The sequence below is a fragment of the Bolinopsis microptera genome, chromosome 8 (genome assembly GCF_026151205.1).
Source record: "Bolinopsis microptera isolate Bmic1 chromosome 8, MBARI_Bmic_1.0, whole genome shotgun sequence".
Taxonomy (NCBI): domain Eukaryota; kingdom Metazoa; phylum Ctenophora; class Tentaculata; order Lobata; family Bolinopsidae; genus Bolinopsis; species Bolinopsis microptera.
In genome coordinates this window covers 14,468,254-14,490,277 of record NC_087079.1, presented here as the reverse complement: position 1 = coordinate 14,490,277, position 22,024 = coordinate 14,468,254, and the positions used below count along the sequence as shown (strand labels likewise).

At 39.3% G+C, this 22,024-nt stretch overlaps 1 protein-coding gene across 2 annotated transcripts; it reads right to left on the bottom strand.

Annotated features, from left to right (window-relative positions):
- Positions 1-395: 395 nt before the first annotated feature.
- LOC134819243 (calpain-15-like) lies at positions 396-20,342 on the bottom strand. Of its 2 annotated transcripts, none has more exons than XM_063829063.1 (16): positions 20,237-20,342; positions 20,007-20,089; positions 15,638-15,783; positions 15,401-15,524; positions 15,114-15,203; positions 14,738-14,902; positions 5,329-5,427; positions 4,976-5,133; positions 4,584-4,798; positions 4,288-4,389; positions 3,905-4,022; positions 3,614-3,771; positions 2,977-3,057; positions 2,633-2,790; positions 1,631-2,487; positions 396-847 (listed from the first exon to the last, which is right to left on the bottom strand). In XM_063829063.1, exons 2-15 carry the CDS (start codon positions 20,067-20,069, stop codon positions 1,636-1,638), a joined length of 2,529 nt encoding a protein of 842 aa, XP_063685133.1. In that variant the 5' UTR covers positions 20,070-20,089; positions 20,237-20,342; the 3' UTR covers positions 396-847; positions 1,631-1,635. The 2 variants fall into 2 exon arrangements, with proteins under 2 accessions (XP_063685133.1, XP_063685134.1); XM_063829064.1 differs by lacking the exon at positions 396-847 and adding an exon at positions 974-1,016 and having other exon boundaries at positions 20,237-20,329.
- Between the last annotated feature and the right edge of the window lie 1,682 nt (positions 20,343-22,024).

Below are 22,024 nucleotides of genomic sequence, written 5' to 3'. Positions count from 1 at the left end.
CACGCTCGCGGAGGAAACATACTTCAGAAAGATTTACAAACCGGAAATTCTTTTTTCCCTTTTTTTGTCCCATTTTCGAATATGATACTTTCAAAAAAGATTTAATAATAATAGCTAGAGGCTAGGCCTAGTGAACAGGTTTCAGTTTGTATTACGTTGCGACCCTTACGGTCGATACACTATCGTCCTGACGATACAGGGGGAGCCGCGCACTTCGTGCGCGGCGGGTCATACAACGTATGACAAGTTTCAGTCACCCTGTACCAGATAATTCATCTGGATGGAACGCGCTATTTTTAATTATTTAAAAGTAACTCTGGCTGATCCTGCTCACTGAAAACACTCATGTTGTTCAGTCAGTTTTGACAAACAAAATAAAACAATTATAATAGTAATACATGACCGTCCATCAATGATGAAAATATAATGACATTCGATAAATAGCTAACTCAACATTATAATAAATTTATGGTAAATTATTCATAATTTCTGCATAGAAAGAATATCAACTGGTTCGTCTATAATATATAATATAATTATATACAAAACACTCAGTACATCCGACCTAATTTAAATTCAAGTTCCGCTCGACATAAAAAATTATGAGAAGAAACTGTATACAAATATCCTAGATAAATGATGTACATACAATTAACATATTAAACTGGTTTATACAACTATAACTATTTAAATTTCACAAGAATTTAAGACTACAATTCACAGTTCAATTAAATTTTAAATAAAAGTCTTACAATCGACAGCTCATTCCATTTCCATCTAATTCAATTTAACGATGCAACAAGTGGTTGTCAGATTCTAACCGATTGGTGACCACTTTGCCGTGGAACTGGAAAGTGACTATAAATAGAAAATATCAATGGTAGAAAGTTGAAACAATATTTAGTATGAGAGAAATTTTCTTAAGGACTCAATCTAAAGATCGTTAATTTGTATTGTTCTGACTACCACTAATATAATAAGTATTATCGCTATGTACTATTCCAAAGAACTGTCAGCTCGAATTCAAAAGGCCTCTGGGGCATTCTATCAGCTCAGCAGTATATGGTACAGTCGCAACATCAAGACTCCAACTAAAATCAGGATTTACAAAGCGGCTGTTCTCACTATACTGCTTTATGGAAGTGAGGTATGGAATACCACACAGACGCAGATGAAAAGATTTGAGGTGTTCCATCATAGATGTCTGAGGAGAATCCTGAAAATAAAATGGTTTTATCATGTATCTAATGCTGATGTACTTAAGCGGGCTAACATCGCCCCTGCTGATACTTTCGTACGAGCAGCTAGACTCCGATGGTTTGGCCATGTGGTGAGGATGCCAGAAGAAAGAATACCAAACTATCTTCTGCACTGGATCCCAAAGCATGGTAAAAGGTCGAGAGGTAGACCTAGGAAAAACTGGTTGTCATGTGTCCGGGAGGATGCAGCAATCTTCACAGGTGTCGATAACATCACGATAGAAGATGCAGAACAACAAGCTACAGACAGGGTTCACTGGAGAGGTCTAATACACCGGAGAAAGGAGTTACTATGTGGTGCAGGCCACTCCAACGACTAGGAGGAGACCTTTTCAAGTACAAGTAGAAGTACTATTCCATAGATTCAATACCTTCATCATAGCGGGTAAACTTTGTGCAGTGTGCCTTCAAGCGGAGGCGCATGTTCTGCCTCATCCACCGGTCCCTCCTGAAGTAAACTAAACTTGTAGGAGCTTTGTATCTTGAACCCGCACGTTTCGTCCAGCTGGGTGAGGATCATGATGATCATGCGGGAGAGAGGAGGTATCCAGTCGGACGTGGTGATCTGACCACGTGTGCTGACCACGTTGCTCGTGTTGTGATTGTCACACGAGATATGGAAGTAGCGGTGTGGGTTGCGGTTCTCAACCGCCATCACCAAACCTGCTACCTTCTTGTTCAGCTGGTAGACTGAACATCCCTGGAGAGCGTCCCGGTGCTCACCCTTTGAGAGGGTCACTTTGTAGAGCACATCAGCCACCAAGTCAGCGGACCCCGGCCCCTGCCACACACACCAGTTCTTATCAGCCAGGCACACCAGCGTGTACTTAGTGTCCAACTCTGGGGAGAGAAAGGAGAGGGGGAGGACCATGTAGGTGCCAGGTGAGACGAGGGTGGAGCAGGTGACGTTACTGAGGAGACTTCTCCCGGAGTACTCCACCACAGACTGGGGCGTGTTGTCCTCGCCACATCTCAACACTACCACACTCAGGTCTACTAGACTCGTTAAGCTGGAGCCCCGCCGGGAGGTCTGGATCAGAGATATATCAAGACAGGATGTCTCGCAGACGGAGATGTAGGTCACGACCGGAGAGGTGATAGAAAGAGTCCCGGTACTCCTCCACTCCTGCCAGCCCTGGTGGAGGTGACACACGTCAAGTGTCGTGAAGTACCGGACAAAATCTGTCAGCTCCATCCAGAACACTGCTTCACTTGAATCTTCAAATACCTGAACAAGATTGGATTGGTAATTAAGGTAATTAATCATGTGTGATGTTCGGAGATGACTCTAAATTTACAAGAAGAGACTAAAAATTGATAAGCTGACAAGTATGGACCTAAATTTGAAAATAATAACAATAATTAATACTAACCATAAGTTCTGTCCGGAGTTCCTGAGTCCAATTAGTGCACTTGTTGTTGTACGGGCCAGTCCAGGTATCCTTAGCCCAAGGGTTCCTCAGCTGCACCAATCTCAGGTGTTCTATCCCGTGGAGATTTAGCAGGGAATACGCGTGACGAGTTGTCAAACCTTGACAGAAGGAAATGAGAATATTTTCATCTCATTAAACTAACAACAGATTGATTTAAGACCAATCAGCGACAAAATATTAATAAGACTGAATCATGTTAAAAAATAAAACGAGGAAAAAGTATGGAGGTCTTCAATCAGCGGAGAAACTGTCAAGTAAAATAAATGTTCAATATAATTAAAAACCTAGGCTAGCAGCCTGTTCCTCCTCCCCCATACAACAAACTCCCATTGGGTAACCGGCCTCTTTGTAACTCAGCAACATACCTGTTGGAAGGAAAATGGGGGTTTAGGACGGGACGAAAACCATAAGTGACTTCCGCATGTATATTCTAAGAACTGGTCAATTAATACATAATTGCTTGATTTTAATAACTCCTAAAAATTGATTTCGTAGTGTTTGCATTTTGCTTTAATGTATAGTAGTATGTGGCCCTGCGCCACCCAGCAGTCCAATTTGGGTCCACCGGTATGTTGAATTTTAAAAGCGATATTAAATTTTGTCAAAGTTCTGATCCTGCTGCGAGTGCTCGCTAATAAAACTATGTTTGTTAGTTCATATAATGCGCTCTTGACCGTGGTTTTAGCAAATTTAATACTCTATATTCTGATGCAATTTTCTAATTAGTACGGTACAAAATAAGGATCGTATGCAATACCTTATTACCACATTATTAATCCATGTTTGATACATTGTTAAAGTCGATGTTGATATAGTTTTATGCAGTTTAACTTCGGAATTCGATTTTTGGAATTGTTATTTGCATCTATGAGTCCTGTACTAAGTAATAATGACTCAAGATCCAATAAAAGCTAGACTTACCCCAGAAAAGTTCAAGATCTTCCTCATAGTCGGACATCTTGAGACACTCAATTGGGGCTCCGGTCAGTAACTGTAGTCCCTCACTGCAATGACCAGCTTTCAGGTTGTGGTACCCACCGAATAGCTTTGCAACTGCCTTCTCTATTATCGGAACCCACCTGTAACAATTTGAGAGTTTATTCGAGAGGATTACCTGGAAAAGCAGCTCACTAGGGGAAACACTGATCTGCGAGGAAATTTATAACTTTGTGGATGTGGATATGCACAATAAAGCATTGAAATCATGCTTACAGCTGCTTCCGGTCACTCTGTGCGAACATGAGCTTCTTACTGGGAAGGCAGGGGAAGTAATCGTCAACTATCACATTCGTCCACTGTCCATCTTTACAGAGGCGGACTTCATACACCCCTGAGATATTCAGATGTCTGTATTCAGATACAAAGGAACATGTTTCAAGTATTGAGTGAATCCTACAGATTCTAATTTTGATAACAATCTATATGAAATGTAGCTATGGAACGCTAGAGAGGACCTTACCAGTGGTTATTTTTTGCCTGTTCTGAACGACAACACATAAGTCATATAATTCACAAGTTATAAGAAATTATCATTCCAAATAAAGATATGCATAATACAGATTACAGATCCTTGGCGATTGCAAGAACAGTCGTACCTTCAAGAGACACAGATTTGTTGAGAAATATTTGTTCAATCAGGCTAGGTCTGTCTGCTAGAACAGAGAGTGAGCTCAACAGCCAACAGTCCCCCAGCGAGCCTACCGGGGCAGCATCATTAAATTATTATTAAATTGTTATTAAATCATTATTTTAGATTATTTTCATTTCTATTTTTACTTTATTTCTATTTTACCTCATTTTTACAAAAAACTGCTGGGTACCAGTTCCGTTTTATTTGACACCAATTTCATGGAAAACAATAAACAGTAATGGTATATATTTCTAAACATACCCTGCACAATATCAGTAGGAAGGGGCGTTCTAAAAACGGTCCATTTGATCCCAGGGTAACCCGCATCAATCTCGTGGGGTCTCAACCACGTGACCGCGTTACCATGACTACCGTTACTAGGGTCACTCAGGTCACGTGATGTTGTGACCTCCTCTCCGAATACTGACTTGTTACACGGTCTAAAACTGTCGTCAACGAAGTTGGTTCTCAATTTTCTGAGGGAGTTATTATTTCCATGTTATTTTCCAGCTTTACGTAAAATTTCAACGAACAAAATGCAGTCAAAACCATGATTATTGACCATCGGCATAGATTATAAATCTATATGTATATGTTGTGGATCATCATCCTGTGACACAAACACGTGACCAGTCAATGACTCATAACCGTACCTAAAATACTTGATTATCTCTTGGTACGAATCTGAGGTGGCATCTTCATTAGGAACATTGTTATGGTTGTAAACTTCAGATACCATGTTCTTCTTCTCGCAGCCGTTTAGTTCGGGTTTCTTTTCGGCCTTTTCCGGTTTTGGTTTGGAATTTGTTGCCTGAATTACAGAATATGTAAGAGTAGATCTAAAATAGAATGTTAATGCTTTGTTTGCTAAAGCCTTTCTAGTCAGTTGCAACTACAATAATTAGCACAGTATGTACTAACATTAAAAAGAATGTATCCGTCAATTTACTCTGTCATATAAAAACTTTATCAATTTAACTTGAGGTGGCGGATTATTTTATAATACCTGATAAGAATTCTGAGATAAGGGTGAGGGTTGGGGTGAGGGTTGGTTTGGTAATCTGTTTTTATTCTTCCGTGAATATGACCTGGTACCTGCTTCTCTCTGAGGGGGAGCATATGATTAATGTACTAAATAATGTCCTAAATAATGTCCTAAATAATGTCCTAAATAATGTACTAAATAATGTACTAAATAATGTACTAAATAATGTATTAAATAATGTATTAAATAATGTACTAAATAATGTACTAGACTATGTACTAAATTATGTACTAAATTATGTACAAAATTATGTACTAAATAATGCACATGTTTTTAGTAGACTATATCACGTTTGAGCGACAAGGAAATCAAGGTCTTCATACTTTCGTTAAAAGTCATATTACATAATACGTATTACGTACTTAACAGTTTCATCGATGAATAAACAAATCGTAATAAGTACATACAACTTTTTTATCTATCAACTTTTTGACCAGCAAATTTAACGTAACTAATTAGTTATTAACAACAGCTGTAAAACAATACTTCAAAAAAAAAAACAACACAAAAGAATTTTGGTTCAATCAGTTTTGGTTTTAAACATCTTCTTGCGTAAACATTTACACAGTTTGTAAACACAAGCACAAATTGCGACAATTATACATACAAAAGCTGATAATACCACAAGGAAGATATCAATATTGTATATGTCATTCGAAGACTGTTTCGAAATGATACGATTAACAAGAAAATCGGCTTTTCCGTTTCTAATAAGCAAATCAGAATAAAACTTGAGAGTATCAGTTCCAGCGCCAGGATCATCACGTGCTATCTCCACGGCTTGTTTCATGTTGGCCGCATAAACAGGTTTCCCCCTTATCATCTCCACAATGCCTTCTCTAAATGTGTTTTCGTTTAGATTCTCCCAAGTTAAAAGAACTCCGAAGCTGTTTCTTTTAACCATTCTGGCATTATAATACTGCTCCGCGAACAGCGGGACACACAACAGAGGGACATTGTTGTAGATACTTTCCAATCTACCGTTATTACCGCAGTGGGAGATAAAGAAGTCCACTTTACCAGTTCCCAGCAGGTCTTTCTGTGGTAGCCAGGCTCGCTGTAGAAACTTTTCAGTGGAGAGGTGGTACTTGGAGACAACATCAACTTCGCTTTTCAGGATGACGCACACGTCCATCTTGCTTAGAGTTTCCAGGATGGTGGGTGTACCGGAGAACAGAGTAATGTTATGTAGGTATGAACCAAAGGAGAGGAACACGGTGTGTTTGTGGGGACAGCTGGACAGGAATTCTTGGAATGTGTCTGAGAGAGGATTGAGAGAGCGGTCTTTTAGATGGAATGGTCCGAGATAGAAAACGTTGGGTGGGGAAAGGAAGGGGAACGAGAACACCGGATGATCCAACACGAATGCAACATCGTAAACTGACATGAAGAAGTCAGTTACGGACGATTAGTTCTAGCCGCTTCTTTCCCGACAGCGCCGTCAACAAACGGCAGAACATTGCGTAAATACCGCATTATTCTTTTCAAAGTCTGCCATCGCTCGAAAAAAGTCTGTGCAGAATCATCATCCGCGAGATCGTTGAAATTGCTCGGCTCGCTGTTCATCAGACTAGGTAACCCAAGCCTGTCTCGAGATACTTTCATATCGATTCCACAATACAATCCGATACCTTACAAGACATTTTTATAACGTACGAAATGCGACGGTTTTCCCGAAATTTCGCCATATTTTCGGACCGCCAAAATTTCGGTCGTCGTAATAGAATCCGTCGCATTATTTTTAGCTTATCCCAATAATTGTGGCTTCATCGATTCATTTTGTTCTTGAAAAGTTAGTGATATGATGGTGGGACAAATAAACACAATATTCCATGATGAATTTAATGTCAAGTAATACGTTTTAAATTTACAATAAATTACATTTATGTGCTAACATAAACGTCTTATAAGAGACTAAGTCAAGATAAACAATTTAATACCAAACTCAATAAGTGAAACTGAAAGAGTCGAGCCGGACCCCTTAGAGGAAGATGAAGAAATCGATTTATAAGTTTCATTTTGGTTTCAACATGATTTTACCGATTTTTAGAAAAGTTTGAATTTCCTTTGTGTCAGAAAACAAAATGATGAAAAATACCCTTATTTTCTGTGACGTCCGAAATGTGACGGTTTTTGTTCAATTTCGCCATATTTTCGGACCGCCAAAATTTCGGTCGTCGCAAATTGGTCCGCCACAAAAATGTCTTGTAAGGTAATAGGGATGTCGAGGTCAATAAGGGGTACCATTGGTATAAGTGACATCGAGTCTTCCATCACTATCAAATCAAACTTGCTCTTTTCGAGCAGTTGCGCAAATTCTGTTCCATTAAAGTACGCCAAGAGATACGAGTTCCAGTGGTCGACAAAATATTTCATTAGCTCAGTGTTGTCGTGCATGTTGGCAAACATGTCAACAGATGGATGATGCAGGACGGGAGCAAACCAACTTAGCCAAGTTTCCATCAACTTTTCCCCTTGTCTATCATCTCCATCGTAATCCTCAATTGTGATCAGTTGGAATGTCCCCTCCTGTAAAGTAACTCTCTGCTCTTTAAATGGGGTTACCACCGTTACATTATGTCCGAATCCGACCATTTTGTTCGCTACCTCGATTGGGACAAAGAGATGAGATCCTCGTACTCCACCTATCACTAAAACGTTTGCGGAGTAGACGATTGGCAGGAGGAATGACAGCTTTAAAATGGTGTGTAGGTTCATTGCTTAAATGAGAGAGGTTTTGTCAGGATTTTAATTTCGACAGAACATAATATATACACTGCGATACGCTAATAAAGTCTGCAATCAGCGATATTTAATACGAAACGAAACAAAACAAAAAACTGGTCAAAACCAAAGCAAATCAAAATTACAGAATAAAAAATGCACTGTGAACAAAAAGCTAGTCAACAACAAAGCGTGCTTATCGCACCGGAGCATAAAACAAAACGTCAGAAAATTACGGAACTCATCTAGAAATTTTCTCAGGTTACAGGTGATAAAGTTTTATAACGTCATGTCTGATAATGTACTGTACCGAGTAGTGTTATAGACAGTAACGTTTTACCATTAAAAAATTTATGTTAAGACAATAACACAATGTTAAGAAATTATGGTATGGTCAAAATCGGGGAAAAAATCATATTCTCCCAATCTATGTCCTATTTTCAGTTTTCGAAGATGAAATTTCCAGGACCGAAATTTCACGATTTTGACTGAATTTTTCACCCGCAACCAATTAGTCAGTCAACTAAAGATGCCATATGACACAATTGAGGTGCTGGAAGTTTGATATCGGTCGGAGGAAGCTCACAGCAGAAAGCTTAACAAAACGAAAATTCATATTTTCTAATTTCTGTCCCATTTTCAAATATGAAAATTTCTTAACACAAATTTGACAGATTATATGGAGATGTCAGGATGGAATGGAGTGACGCCCCCCACTAGCAGAATGGCAGTTGTAACAGACGTGCTCGCTAGAAGTCTACCTTTGCTCACCTTACTTCTCCTTATGCCGATGTCTTCGACTCTGAACATTTCAAGTTGGAACCTCAATGGTATTAAAGGTAACATTCTTAGGAGAGAACATTTAGTAAGTGACGCTAAACGTTATCATTTTGATGTAGTGTGTCTCCAAGAGACAAAATGCCGAGACTTCGAGGAAACAATTATTAACGGTCACAAACTTGTAACACTAGCCCAATCAGACAATTGGTATCATTATGGTCTCGGTTTTCTAATCTGCCCAGTCCTTGTACCTTCTATTGTTGCATGGAGATCACTTAGTAACAGAGTGGCTTTCATTGATATAAGACTCACAGAACCCAACGGATCTCATCGTATGATCAGGATCGTTAACGTGTACGGACCAACCAAGAAGATTGTCGATGATGACATCAGTAAGGTCACAGGTAACTCCCCATTGTTACAATCATATTTCAATGATCTGAAAACTGCTATCAATATCCCAGCTCGATACGATTTGTTTGTTGCTGGAGATTTTAACGCCCGACTTGGGAGATGCAGTAGGAAAGAGTATGATGCTGGCTTTAATAATCATATTGGTCAGTTCGTTAATGGTCTGAGAAACAGGAACGGTGAGTTTCTACTGGACTTTATTGTTGATAATGGTCTGTTTGCGTGCAATACTGCGTTCCAACACAGAGCGAAGTATATTACCACCTGGAAGGCTAGATGTGTTCCCAAGGGCAGACCCAAGGGTTCAAAAGACACTGTGAACTATTTTAAACAAATTGATCATATTTTATGTCGTACTAACTTTAAAGTCTGTTTAACAGACTCCCGCTCTTTTTGCGGTGATTTAGTGAAATCTGACCATAAACCTGTGGTTGCACGTTTTAAACTTGGTTGTGAATACATTGTACATAAGCGGCCCAGGTCTGACAAAATAAGGTTTGATGTCAATCGCCTTAATGATTCTGATATTAAGTCTAAATTTTTTGATTCTTTTAAAAGTAATATTGATTGTAGAGTTTTAACTAATAATGCTATTTCTGAAAATTCTGATATTTTTGGTATATTGAGTAAATGTGCCGTCCAGGTGGTTGGTAAAGTGCCCCCGGGGAAACCTCATCAGTACAGCGACGATCCAACTGTCGTTAAACTTTCAGCAGAGAGAAAGTCCCTTCAGCAAGAATGTAGCCTCACAGGGATAAGTGACAGGAGTGACCTCAGAAAAAGAATCAACCATCTCAAACGTACCATCAAAAAGAGGTTGAAATCTATCAACGAGGCCACTGCCAACGCCCTAGTAGATGTCATCAACAACACCGACAGCTGCAGAAGCATGTTTGAAGCGAATAGAACTTTGGCCCAGTGCAGGATGAAGAAAGATGGAGTGACTGTCCACGATGCAGACGGCAACACCTTAGGTTCTGACTCATTAAAAGCAGAAGCTATTAAAGAATACTTTAATAATGAGTTCAATGACAAAGATGAACCCCAACTCCCAGCATTCATAGACCCTCCTGGAAGCCTCCTCTGTCCCATAACACCTGAAGAAGTCGGCCGTGCTGTTATGAAGCTGAAATCCGGTAGAGCGTGTGGCCCTGACGGTATACCTAATGAGCTAATGAAAGCTGCTGGATATCCCCTCCACTGTGAGTTGGCTAGGATCTACAATCTCTCCTTTGAGACCAACACATACATCCCAGCTATTGGAGAAGGTATCCTGACACCCCTTCAGAAGCCAGGAAAACCCCGAGGTCCGGTAAAGTCTATCCGGCCCCTCACATTGCTAAATGGAACTAGAAAAGTCCTATCCCTCGTAGCCCTAAACAGAATCAATTACCACGTTGATATGTACACTGGACCTTGGCAGGCGGCATACAAGCAGGGTCGCAGTTGTGCTGACCTGGTTTGGTCTCAGAGAATGTTGACATCAGTGGTTACCAGGCGCCAGTTTGAGTATAGTAAAATCAACATTGACATGACCGCTGCGTTTAATACCATCCGCAGACAGACCATCATCAACCCCCTCATTGATGCAGGATGCTCTAGAGACGACATTCGCCTGGTTCAGTACCTCCTCTCAAATACAAAGCTCAAAGTGACAGTCAACAGAGCTGAGTCTGGTGAATTCGTGATTAATATTGGAGCTTACCAGGGAGACAGTCTGGCAGGTAAAGTGTTTACATTGACCCTTGCCGGTGCCCTGAATCACATCAGAGCCGTGATCAGTGTCACAATTCCTAGACCGAACCCCCCAGTCTCTGATAGAGGCCTCCCGTTAGAGTCTGCCTATGCTGACGATGCTGAGCTTCTGAGTGAAGATGGTCAGAGTCTGGTGAAGATACTGGAGATTGCCAGTGACATACTAAAGGACTGGAGTCTCTTTGTTAACGAATCAAAGACGGTGTTTACAAGAGTGTATTTGGCAGAGACAGATGCTTTAGATGCCCATGGCAATAAAATCAGAGGAAATGAAGAGTGGCGAGAGTCAGTGCTATTAGGATCAAAGCTCTGTTCAGAAAGAGATATTGTCAACAGACGCAACAAAGCCAATGTTGCCTTCTACACCTACAAGAAAGTCTGGTTGAATAGCTCTGTTCAGATCAGTGAGAGTAGAAAGCTGAAGTTGTACGAAGCTCTTGTCACTTCAGTGTTGTTGTATAACTGTAGCAGCTGGGCTGCTCCTGAAACCGTAATGGCATCTGTCGATGTTCTTCAAAGGAAGCATCTTCAGAGACAGATAATCAACACCTATTGGCCTACGGTTATCAGTAACGAGAACTTATATAAGAGATGTAATGTCAGTCCCCTTACTGAAAGGATCAAGAAAGCACGATGGAAGATGCTTGGGCACGTTCTCAGAAGCGGTGATGACACTCCCGCTTTCTTATCTTTTAGATTTGCATGTTTAGGATGTTTTGACTATAAAGGAAGGAGGGGCAGACCTCGTTCAAATTTATTTGATTTATTATTAAAAGACATTATGACGAAGAATATTATTGTGATTGTAAATAAAAGATTTAGTTTAAGTAATTTCAACGATTTAGTGTACAAAGCTCATGATAGACGTTTATGGAGAAGCTATGGGTGAGTCGAGACTACTCGGCCACTCGATTTTATGATTTATTTCCTATTATCTTGTGTTTGCTGTATATAATAGTTGATTAATAATATGGAGATTTTGCCCAGAGACCAATTAGTCAGTTAATTGATGATGATATGAAACCAAATTGAGGTACTGGAAGTCAAAATTGAGGTACTGGAAGTCAAAATTCCCGACAAAATGGAAAAATCATACTGTCCCATTTTCTTGTCCCATTTTCACTTTTTGAAGATGAAATTTCCAGGACCGAGATTTCACAGTTTTTACTGAATTTTTCACCCGCAACCAATTAGTCAGTCAACTATAGATTTACCCATGACCTGAATGGTAATCGTACTGTAGTGCGACACGTACTCTAGTGCGACACGTACTCTAGTGCGAAGTCCGACAAAAACACACTCTGTCGCAGTACAGTACGTGTCGCACTACGATCCAGGTAGCGTACTCTAGTGCGACAAAATATCCTGACTTATTTCCAAGTTCAGGTCACATCCTATCCTTCTTATGGACCATTAAGTGATTCGTCGGGTCGGTTCACGTCACTTATTTCGAAGTGATCTTGCGAATACGATTCGTCGGTTCACATCACGTGTTTCGAAGTGATCTACTGATCATAATTCCTTCGGGTCAGCCACGTATGCAGTGTGTGATCCACTGGGTAACTCGTAAGCAGCATATGATCCTCATTCCTATTACACGCATCGTATGAAGATATATCTCCGATTGGGATAACAAGTTCATATGCTTGGGCCATATAAATAAGGTCACGATGATTCTACCAAAGCATCGAACAGCCTCGGAGATGGATTCCTTTGCTGACTACTACGAACGTACCTGGGTCGGAACACAAATCTCCTCCCCCCTCTACACCCACTGGATCTGGAATCAACGGGATGCTTTCATGGCCGGACTTCCCAGAAGTTCCAACATTGCTGAGGGTTGGCACAACGGTTTTCGATCCTTGATCAGGGACAAAAGGATTTCGCGGCGATTTTGGCCAAAAAACGCGATACCGCGAATTACATTTCGCGGTATATTAAACTATACATAAAATGTGTCGCAAATAATGGGGAAAATCGCGATTCCGTACATGCCGCGATTTCCTTTTGTCCCTGTCCTTGATGGGCTGCACCAACCCTACTATCTGGAGATTTATCGACGTCCTGAAGAAGGAGCAGGATCTAACCCAATGGAAGATCAACGGCAACCAGAAGATGCTCAGACAACCACCTCCTCGCCGACTGAAGAAGTGGACCGATTACGACCGTCGCTTGAACGCTGTGATTGATAGCTACGATGATTATGACAGAATGGATTATGTGAAGTGTGTTGGAACAATGATTTTGAATTGAATATTGTGATTGTAATCTTTGATTTTATATTAAACCCCATACACGACTACACTCTTGTCATTAAAACTTAAAAACGGAAAGTCAAATTTTTATTGAATGTGTAAAGTGTTTTGTCGCACTTTAGTTCGTGTCGCACTACAGTCCAGGTAACGCACTGTAGTGCGACAGTGTCGGCCTTGAAAATTCTCTGAATTACGGAAAGGGTTTATCTTGGTACTGGCGCCTCTTTTGTTAATTTCTCTCTTATTTTATACAATATATTTTTAATATGTTTTTTGAGAATACTATATGACACGATTGCAGTGCTGGAAGTTTGATTTCGGTCGGAGGAAGCCCACAGCAGAAAACTTAACAAAACGAAAAGTTGTATTTTCAAAAGTCGGTCCCATTTTAAAATATGAAATTTTCTGAACACAAATTTGACAGATTGAATGAAATCTTTGCCCAGAAACCAATTAGTCAGTTAATTGATGATTGAACGAAACCAAATTGAGGTATTTGGAGTCAAAATCCCAAATAAAATTGCAAAATCATATTCTCCCAATCTCTGTCCCATTTTCAGTGTTTGAAGATGAAATTTCCAGGACCGAAATGTTACAGTTTTGACTGATTTTTTCACCCGCAGGCCGCAACCAATTAGTAAGTCAACTATAGATGGCATATGACACGATTGAGGTGCTGGACGTTTGATTTTGGTCGGAGGAAACTCACAGCAGAAAGCTTAATAAAACGAAAATTCATATTTTCCAATTTCTGTCCCATTTTCAAATATGAAATTTAAAAAAAAAACAAATTTGACAGATTGGATGGAGATTTTGCCCAGAGACCAATTAATCAGTTAATTGATGATGTTATGAAACCAAATTGAGGTACTGGAAGTCAAAATCCGGAGGAAAATTGAAGAATCATATTGTCCCATTCTCTGTCCTATTTTCACTTTTTGAAGATGAAATTTCCAGGACCGAGATTTCACAGTTTTGACTGAATTTTTCCCCCGCAACCAATTAGTCAGTCAACTATAGATGCCATATGGCACGACTGAGGTGCTGGAGGTTTGATTTCGGTCGGAGGAAGCTCACAGCAGAAATCGTCCCATTTTCAAATATGAAAATTTCTGAACACAAATTTGACAGATTGGATGGAGATACCAATACGTCAGTTAATTGATGATTGTATGAGACCAAATTGAGGTACTGGAAGTCAAAATCCCTTAATTGGGTTGCAATCCTTGACAGGCCTATAATTATTAATTACCCAATTTTAAATGAACGATATCTCATTCTACAATATGATGAGAGCGTAAAGAGAATGCTTCCCGGAATCTGCACAATGAGAACAAGTAAAAATGCTGTCGGAAGTTTTAAATTTATCCTCCACCCGTAGTCTTTAGACCGACCGACTAACTGACTAACTGACTGACTGACTGTCGACTGACTGACTGACTGACCTGGGTAGGAGTTTTAGAAGCAGGGGGAGCAGAACAGCCGATACAGTGAGCTAGGACGACACTGTTCTGTTGCGCGCAGTCCCCACAAACCCAGATAGAGGGAGAGTTAGTTAAGAGGGGTGGTAGAGGTTTCAGTTGACAACTCTTCTTACCTATGTACTCCTCCTGGTGGATCACAAGTAAATAGAGGTACAACTAAGCGGTTATTCAACTCACCACTCCCAACAAATTTACACATCTTCCTAGATTTCAACAACATAATTATGATTTCATAATTCATAATTATTGAACATAATTTGAATTCATCGGTAAATACAAGTTAATTTTGCAAATTTGATCTTTAACTAGCATATTTAGTAATAATGAAACGACGAACCTTGTGTAAGTGTTTAAAGTCTCTGTTGTTGAGAAGGTTGTGGGGGAAATGGGAGATGTGTTTACGCTCCGTACTACAAGAAATACACGCCTGTTCAAGGGTATCGGGTAATGTATATTTAATCCAGAACTAAAAGGGGCTGGAGAATTAACTGAAAGACTGGAAATCTTGATAGCCACTAAATTTAACACATTCTAACTGCATTGAATTCAAAAACGAAACATGACCTTAAATAGTAAGCAAGTTAGTTTAGTATCAAAAAAGGCCATGACAAGAGAAAGTAGTACCCTGTGTTGGAGAGGGTTCTCAATGAAACACTTGGCACAGATCCAGGAGGAAGAGCAGGACAGGGAGGTCTGACTACCTAGACTGCTGCTCCCTGCTGAAGAGAGGGATGTCTCTGAGTCTGACCTGGGAGAGGTTGGTTGGCAGGATAACCGCTAGTGCAAATACACTGACAAATAAGCATACTTATTTAGAGAGCTAAACTTTAAACCAAGATCATGCAGAAAAATTTAGAAAACCTCTTGAAGTCCATTCTTCTGGTGGCACAGCCAGAGGTTGGTTCCGCGTTGCGGTACCTAATACGTTTCTGCTGTTTTTTCAGTGCATCTGCTGTCCCCGAACCAGTGCAACCTGCCTCACGAGTCCGCGAACATGCCGCACATACCTGAAATTAGCAATTGTAACTCTGGTAACCCTGGTAACTCTGGTAACCCTGGTGCAACCTGCCTCACGAGTCCGCGAACATGCCGCACATACCTGAAATTAGGATTGTAAAGATCTATCATCACCATGCAATTGTAACTCTGGTAACCCTGGTAACTCTGGTAACCCTGGTAACTCTGGTAACACCATGGTAACCCTGGTAACACCATGGTTATAATTAAAGAAAATCAATGTTGTTGATGATCAAAACAAGTCCTAAAATATACTGCCAGTGCAATGTACCCTGATATTGCACAAAGTCGCCAAATCAATTTCAGAGAGTTTTACAGCACGAGAAAGCATAGAGTTGGTGGTTAGTTAAGCTGCAGTAGCTAGGCTTGTTTGGGCTGTCATGATCTCATCAACATCACACATTAGCGGTAAGTATAACTTCCACCAGTGGGAAGTATTTTGGTGGCATCAAATAACGTGCAGAAAGAAGACGACAAATTGGGTCAAGATAAGAAGACGTCAGTCGACAAAGCGTGTAAGAAGTGTACCAATGACTCTGATCGAAACAAAAATTACAAAGTTACAAGAATTTGTGTTTTATTGTGGCATTTATTAGTATTTGTAACTGTTTAATCTTTTAATGTTTGTAAAAGTCAAAATTGGGCATACGTATTGGTTTTGATCGAAAATATGGTGGCATTGTAAGTGAATTAAATCAGTCATAATCTTGCGATTCTGGACTTACATGATTAGTCATATTGTTATATAATAACTCTAACAACTTTTTTTAATGACTCGTGTCATGCTAGGAATGTAAATTGTAAATTTCGAGGTGGTGACAGAATACATTATGTATACACAAATTCAAAGACCATATGTTTATACCTTACGTTACGAAGTCATTAACCATTTCTCATGTTTTACTTCGTTTAAAATATCCGCTGATTCAAAATCCAATGTTTGTTGTGGATATTGGCTTGATGACGTCATTTTATTTATTATGAGGAGTAATGAAAGTGAAGGAAACACAGCTGCACAGAGGCGATTGTTGGCATTTAACAGAGCTAGATCGTGTATTGTGTAACTCGATATTATTTGACCTCGTCTTCTCTCGGGGTATATCTAGTCGGGAACAATTCTTTGCTCCATTTCGAATTTCGATGTTTACTTTACCTTATTACTTTCTCCTATTTCAAGTATGTACCTCATTTGACCGGAAATTAATTGGACGCTGGAGGCCTTATCGTTCATTTAACGTCCGTTCAAATAAAGACCGTGATTTGAGGCAGATGAATTATCGAAGAGCTTCGAATATTATGCACATATGTTCCTCTACTTTATTGTTTCCACAGTTCTCTAATGTTAACTAAAACCTGTATTTTGTTATACCGCTAAAAACCGTTCACAAATTAAAATTTCACTATATCTACCGTCTTAATCGACGACTCCTCAAATGCTTGCAGCAATTAAATTTCCGTTTCATCATAGACTCCGAGCTAATCAGCATAATAATTATGACATAATGATCATATACATCTATATACACACATATCATACTAAATTCCTTCGCATCATTTTAAAATTACCCCACAATATTTAGCTTATGCATCTTGATAATATTTTGGCATGTATAATTCTTAGACTTGCTGCATTTACTCTCAAAACAAAAGTTTCATCAAATTTTCTCCGACCAGTACCGTTATTTTGCATTTCATTTAATCGCTCTCCATTTATCATTACTAGCAGGAACCCGTATAACCCTAAATGGTGTCAAGACTCAAGAGACTAAAATAATTATTACCTATTTACCGTTTTTGACATCACTTGGGGTCCAAATTTTGGGCTCTAAAATTTCATGCTGATTTGGAGGCCATTAAAGCATTTGACACAGTCAAAAAAGTTTCAGTTGTACATCTTTCACGGTTTTTGCGGAAAGTCGCGTTAAAGTTGATGCCGTTGCGTCAGTAAAATGGTACGGATAAACACATATATATATATATAGTAAGATTAAATGAATGCCTTCAAGCGTTGATTTTAATGTCCGTTAAAATTATGTCCGTTCACGCAATGTCCGGTCAAATAACGTCCGATAAGGTATGCGGTTTTTAATTTAGGAATCCAGTATTAACTGGTTTACATCTAGAACAATTTTTTCGATAGAAAATCATGATAGGTTATTCGCTTATCACATAAAACCTGAACTTAATTTAATATATAAATGTATAACACAATTGATTCAGGCATCACGTCGTATCCGCATGTCTAAATATGGAGAATGACCATTTCAATAACTAAATGAAATGGGTCATGCCTCAACAAAATGAGTGAAAGCAGCTCTGAAAATTCAGTGTTGATCAAGATACGAAATCAAGATCCCCGAACTGTCTGTGTAAACACTCTCACATCACAAAGCAGTGTCTTCAGTCAGCTCATTAATAATCTGGGTCTATCGGAGCTGGAAATAGAGGATTTTCAGCCGGAAGCTGTTCTGCTCTTCTTGACAGCTCTGGGTGATGAATCACTTGACAACATCGAGGATGCTATGTTCAGAGAATTACACAAGCTTGCTGTTGTGTTCAAAGTTGGCTGGCTTGTTGACTACTGCCGAAATTGGCTTTACATCAAGATTGAAGAAATTAATCCGTCTCCAGAATATTCCTTGCAGTTGTTTTTGTTCGAAGAAAGTTGTTTCATCGCCAGAAAATGGGACATAAAGAGACCCATTAACTTGTTGGTTAATAAGCTCGCTGTGGTGGATAACAGTTGTTTTATACTACGGTACGTAGAAAACATCAGTGATTTGAACACTGTCCAGCTAGATTACCTTCTGAAGCTAGCTGGAGCTAACAATAAAATTTTCATTGATATCATAGACCGAGATCTCGAAACCCAAAGAGCAATGACAAAAAATTTGCGTTACTTGTTTGAGAACATTAACTTTGATCAGAAACACGGGCTTCAAAAACAACAACGACCATACGGTCAAATTTTCGAAAAAATAGCAAATTTACCAGAAATAACGAAAGAAGACCTGAGATTAGTTCTCAAGAAATCGGCAGGATCTTCAAACAACGAAGCCAGCCCTGATCAGGATGTGATTATTTCTTATTCAGGAGATTACGTCATGCAATACCCAAACTACTTGTACCAGCTAATTGATTTCGTAAACGAACATTGTCCCAATAAATTTGATATGATGATGGTAGTTGACTTGTTGTTGATTGTTATCAGCCCCGATGATGAACAAAGTCGGACTACAGAAGTTGATACATTCTTTAAACAGCTGAGGGATTCAACACAAGATAAAGAAAAGAAGTTGGTATCAGTGCAATACATCAACATGATTATATCAGTATTGGAACAGTCTGACGGACGGAATAAAGACTACGTTATCAAGATTTTAGAGATAATACGAGAAAACGATATCCTCTCATCATACTTTAATTTTCTTCAGGTTCCTGTTTCGCATATTTCACCGTTGAAAAGATTTCCTATGAGATCATCATTCTCTTCCTCGCGGACGGTTCTACCGGAATGTAACCGTGTCGGAGAGTGTGGCTTCCTGATTACAAGAAACATTTCGGTACTCCGGCTGATTGAGAATACAAACGCCGGACCCGCACTACATCCCCTCCTTGGAGTACTGGTTAATTTACCTCTTATGTTACGTATTCTAGGTTTAAACCGACTGAAAAGAATGTTGTCATGTTCAGCTGCTCGTAATAGAGGCCATATCAGCATAACATCCTGGAAACTCTCCACAGAATCATCAGACTACCGTAATACGGGAAAACACTATCACGAGTTCTTCTCAGCGGAAGATATGCGCTTGTACAAAGTCCAATCGGTCACTCTTAAAAATGGAATTGAGCTGTCCCTGCCGTCCCCTTTATGGGAGGATTACACTGTGAGGGTGTGGAGACATTGGTTACCTGATTTTAGGATACCAAAGATAGGAAGAAATAAAAACGAGGCTTTTTTCGTTGATTATTGTATCAAAAAGTTCCTTGTTGCCAAACATTAAGAACGATCACGCTTTACTGAATACCCCGAGTTTAAATAAGGTTTTTCTACAGCCTGAAGAGTAGGCTAAAAATGAGCTTTACCATGTTGGAAGGGGCTACGTTCCCACATTTCTCATCTGTGTTAATGACTTCTAGAAATTTATCGGACCCGCCCGGTATTAACAAACTTAATCCCATCCCCGCCCCACAAACAACAACCTGTATTTACCTTAACTGCAGGCTCATTATCGTAGGTACAGTGGGTACACCTCCACACCAGGACCTTGTTCATCGGTTCTATCTGAGCAGTACCTGATGTAAATTATGGATTATTGACTTGTGATGTTATTAATAGAGCGTGAAGAGCACCATCTCCTTCTTAAAATAGTGATAGTCAAATAAAACTTTTATTCGACTATTTACAGGCTGCTCAAAAGTAAATATTATAAATCCACTCACCCCGACCAGTTCTACAACAGTTGAGAGAGCAAGGTTTGCAGGGTAAACATGACAGAGACCTCTTAGTTGGCGTTATGATTCTGTAGTCCACACCATGCTAGATAAAGTGGAGATTGTCGTTATTTTAGAAAATTTTAGAACGAATTGTTGTTTAAATTACGTTGATTATATGGTAGCGTCTTTGTGAAATTTCGCTTGTTTACCATTTATTGTGTTTTCATTGATATAATAGACTAATTTAAATGGACGAAATTGTTGATAGAACCGATCAATTCAAATTTAACATGACTACTATGACGGCAATTATGGTAAATCTCAGTGATGGACCCTCAAAATGAAAACGAAAATCATTAAAGCAAAATAATTCAAGTCAAACAAATAAAAGTAAATTTAGGGTTAAAACAAACTTTAAAACTTAATCTTAGAAATCGACGCATAACAATAATAACATTTTCTGATATGAAGAAATTACTCTGCTTTCACGCCAATACCAAGTTTCTGTAATTCCTCTTTTGCTTCCTGGATATCCTGAAAAAAATGCTGATACAATGCGATGTCAAAAATATAAAGGAAAAGGGCATCCAGTTAACAGTGTCACATATTTAAAATACCGAAGACAAGAGAGTATAACGGAAATGCAGATTCCAAATCGACAGAATATCCGGCTACCTTCTGAAGTTCCTCTGAAGCGTCGATCCTGGTGATGAGTCTAGAAACACGAACAAGTATCGTCACCAGAGACACAAACTGAAAAGTAAGAGTGGTGACATTTGTCGCAGTCTTACTTGTAATAAATTCGATCCGTTGGTCTCAATGAAGCGATTCAGTTATTACTTGAATGTTACTGTTTATCAAATTTTGTTATTTCGAGCCAGTAAATTGCACTTTGCGTCAGTACGTGCCAGCAAAAACTCAAGTAATTAGGAGGTTTGCATCGCGCCCTACAAAGACGAGAATTGCGCGCTGTGCCCGGCTTTGTCATAGAAACATCAGCCAAAATGGCTGGTAACCAAATTTAAAGATACTCACTGCAACCAGCATTACTGCCACGAACGGAAACTGAAATGGTTAAGTTATTAAAATTAGGGTCCAACTTAGCATTGACCCACATCGACTTAACCTTAAACCACGGCACTTATTGTACTCATTTGACGGTAAATTAACACAATTTTAACCGATCTTAAAACATTAAAAAACTACAGGTAAAGTCACTTACTGGATAGATGAACTGGCGCTTGAACGTGGGGTCATAAGGTCCGTAAACAGCAGAAATCCACAGTGCAGTTGCTGCAGATACAACTGCCAACCATGCAAACAACTTTGACATTCTGCCAGACAATGAATTATTAGTGTCGGTCAAATCTCGATATTATTATAATGTTGATAAATCTAGCACGGTGACCATGAATTATCAAAATTTTATTACTATTTACGACTTAATGTTCATTAAAATATTGAAGAAGAAAAAGATATACTGTGGTTACTGGTTATCAATTATCATGATGAAAAACAATATTACATAAAAAGAATTATGGTATCAGTGGATGTTGGTCCTCCATATGCTTGTCCAGATCAACAATTGAAGTATGCCTTGCTCCACATTCAATACATTTTACAGATGGAGTTTTCACATTCCTTATAGCAATTCTTGCTTTTACTTGTTTTGACATTAATTGGACTTTGTTCTTGGAAGAGGATTGGACTTTGTTCTTGGAAGCAGATTGGACTTTGGTCTTGGAAGAAGGTAGAGTTTTCCTAGCATTTGAAGTGTGGCGCAGTGTGGTATGC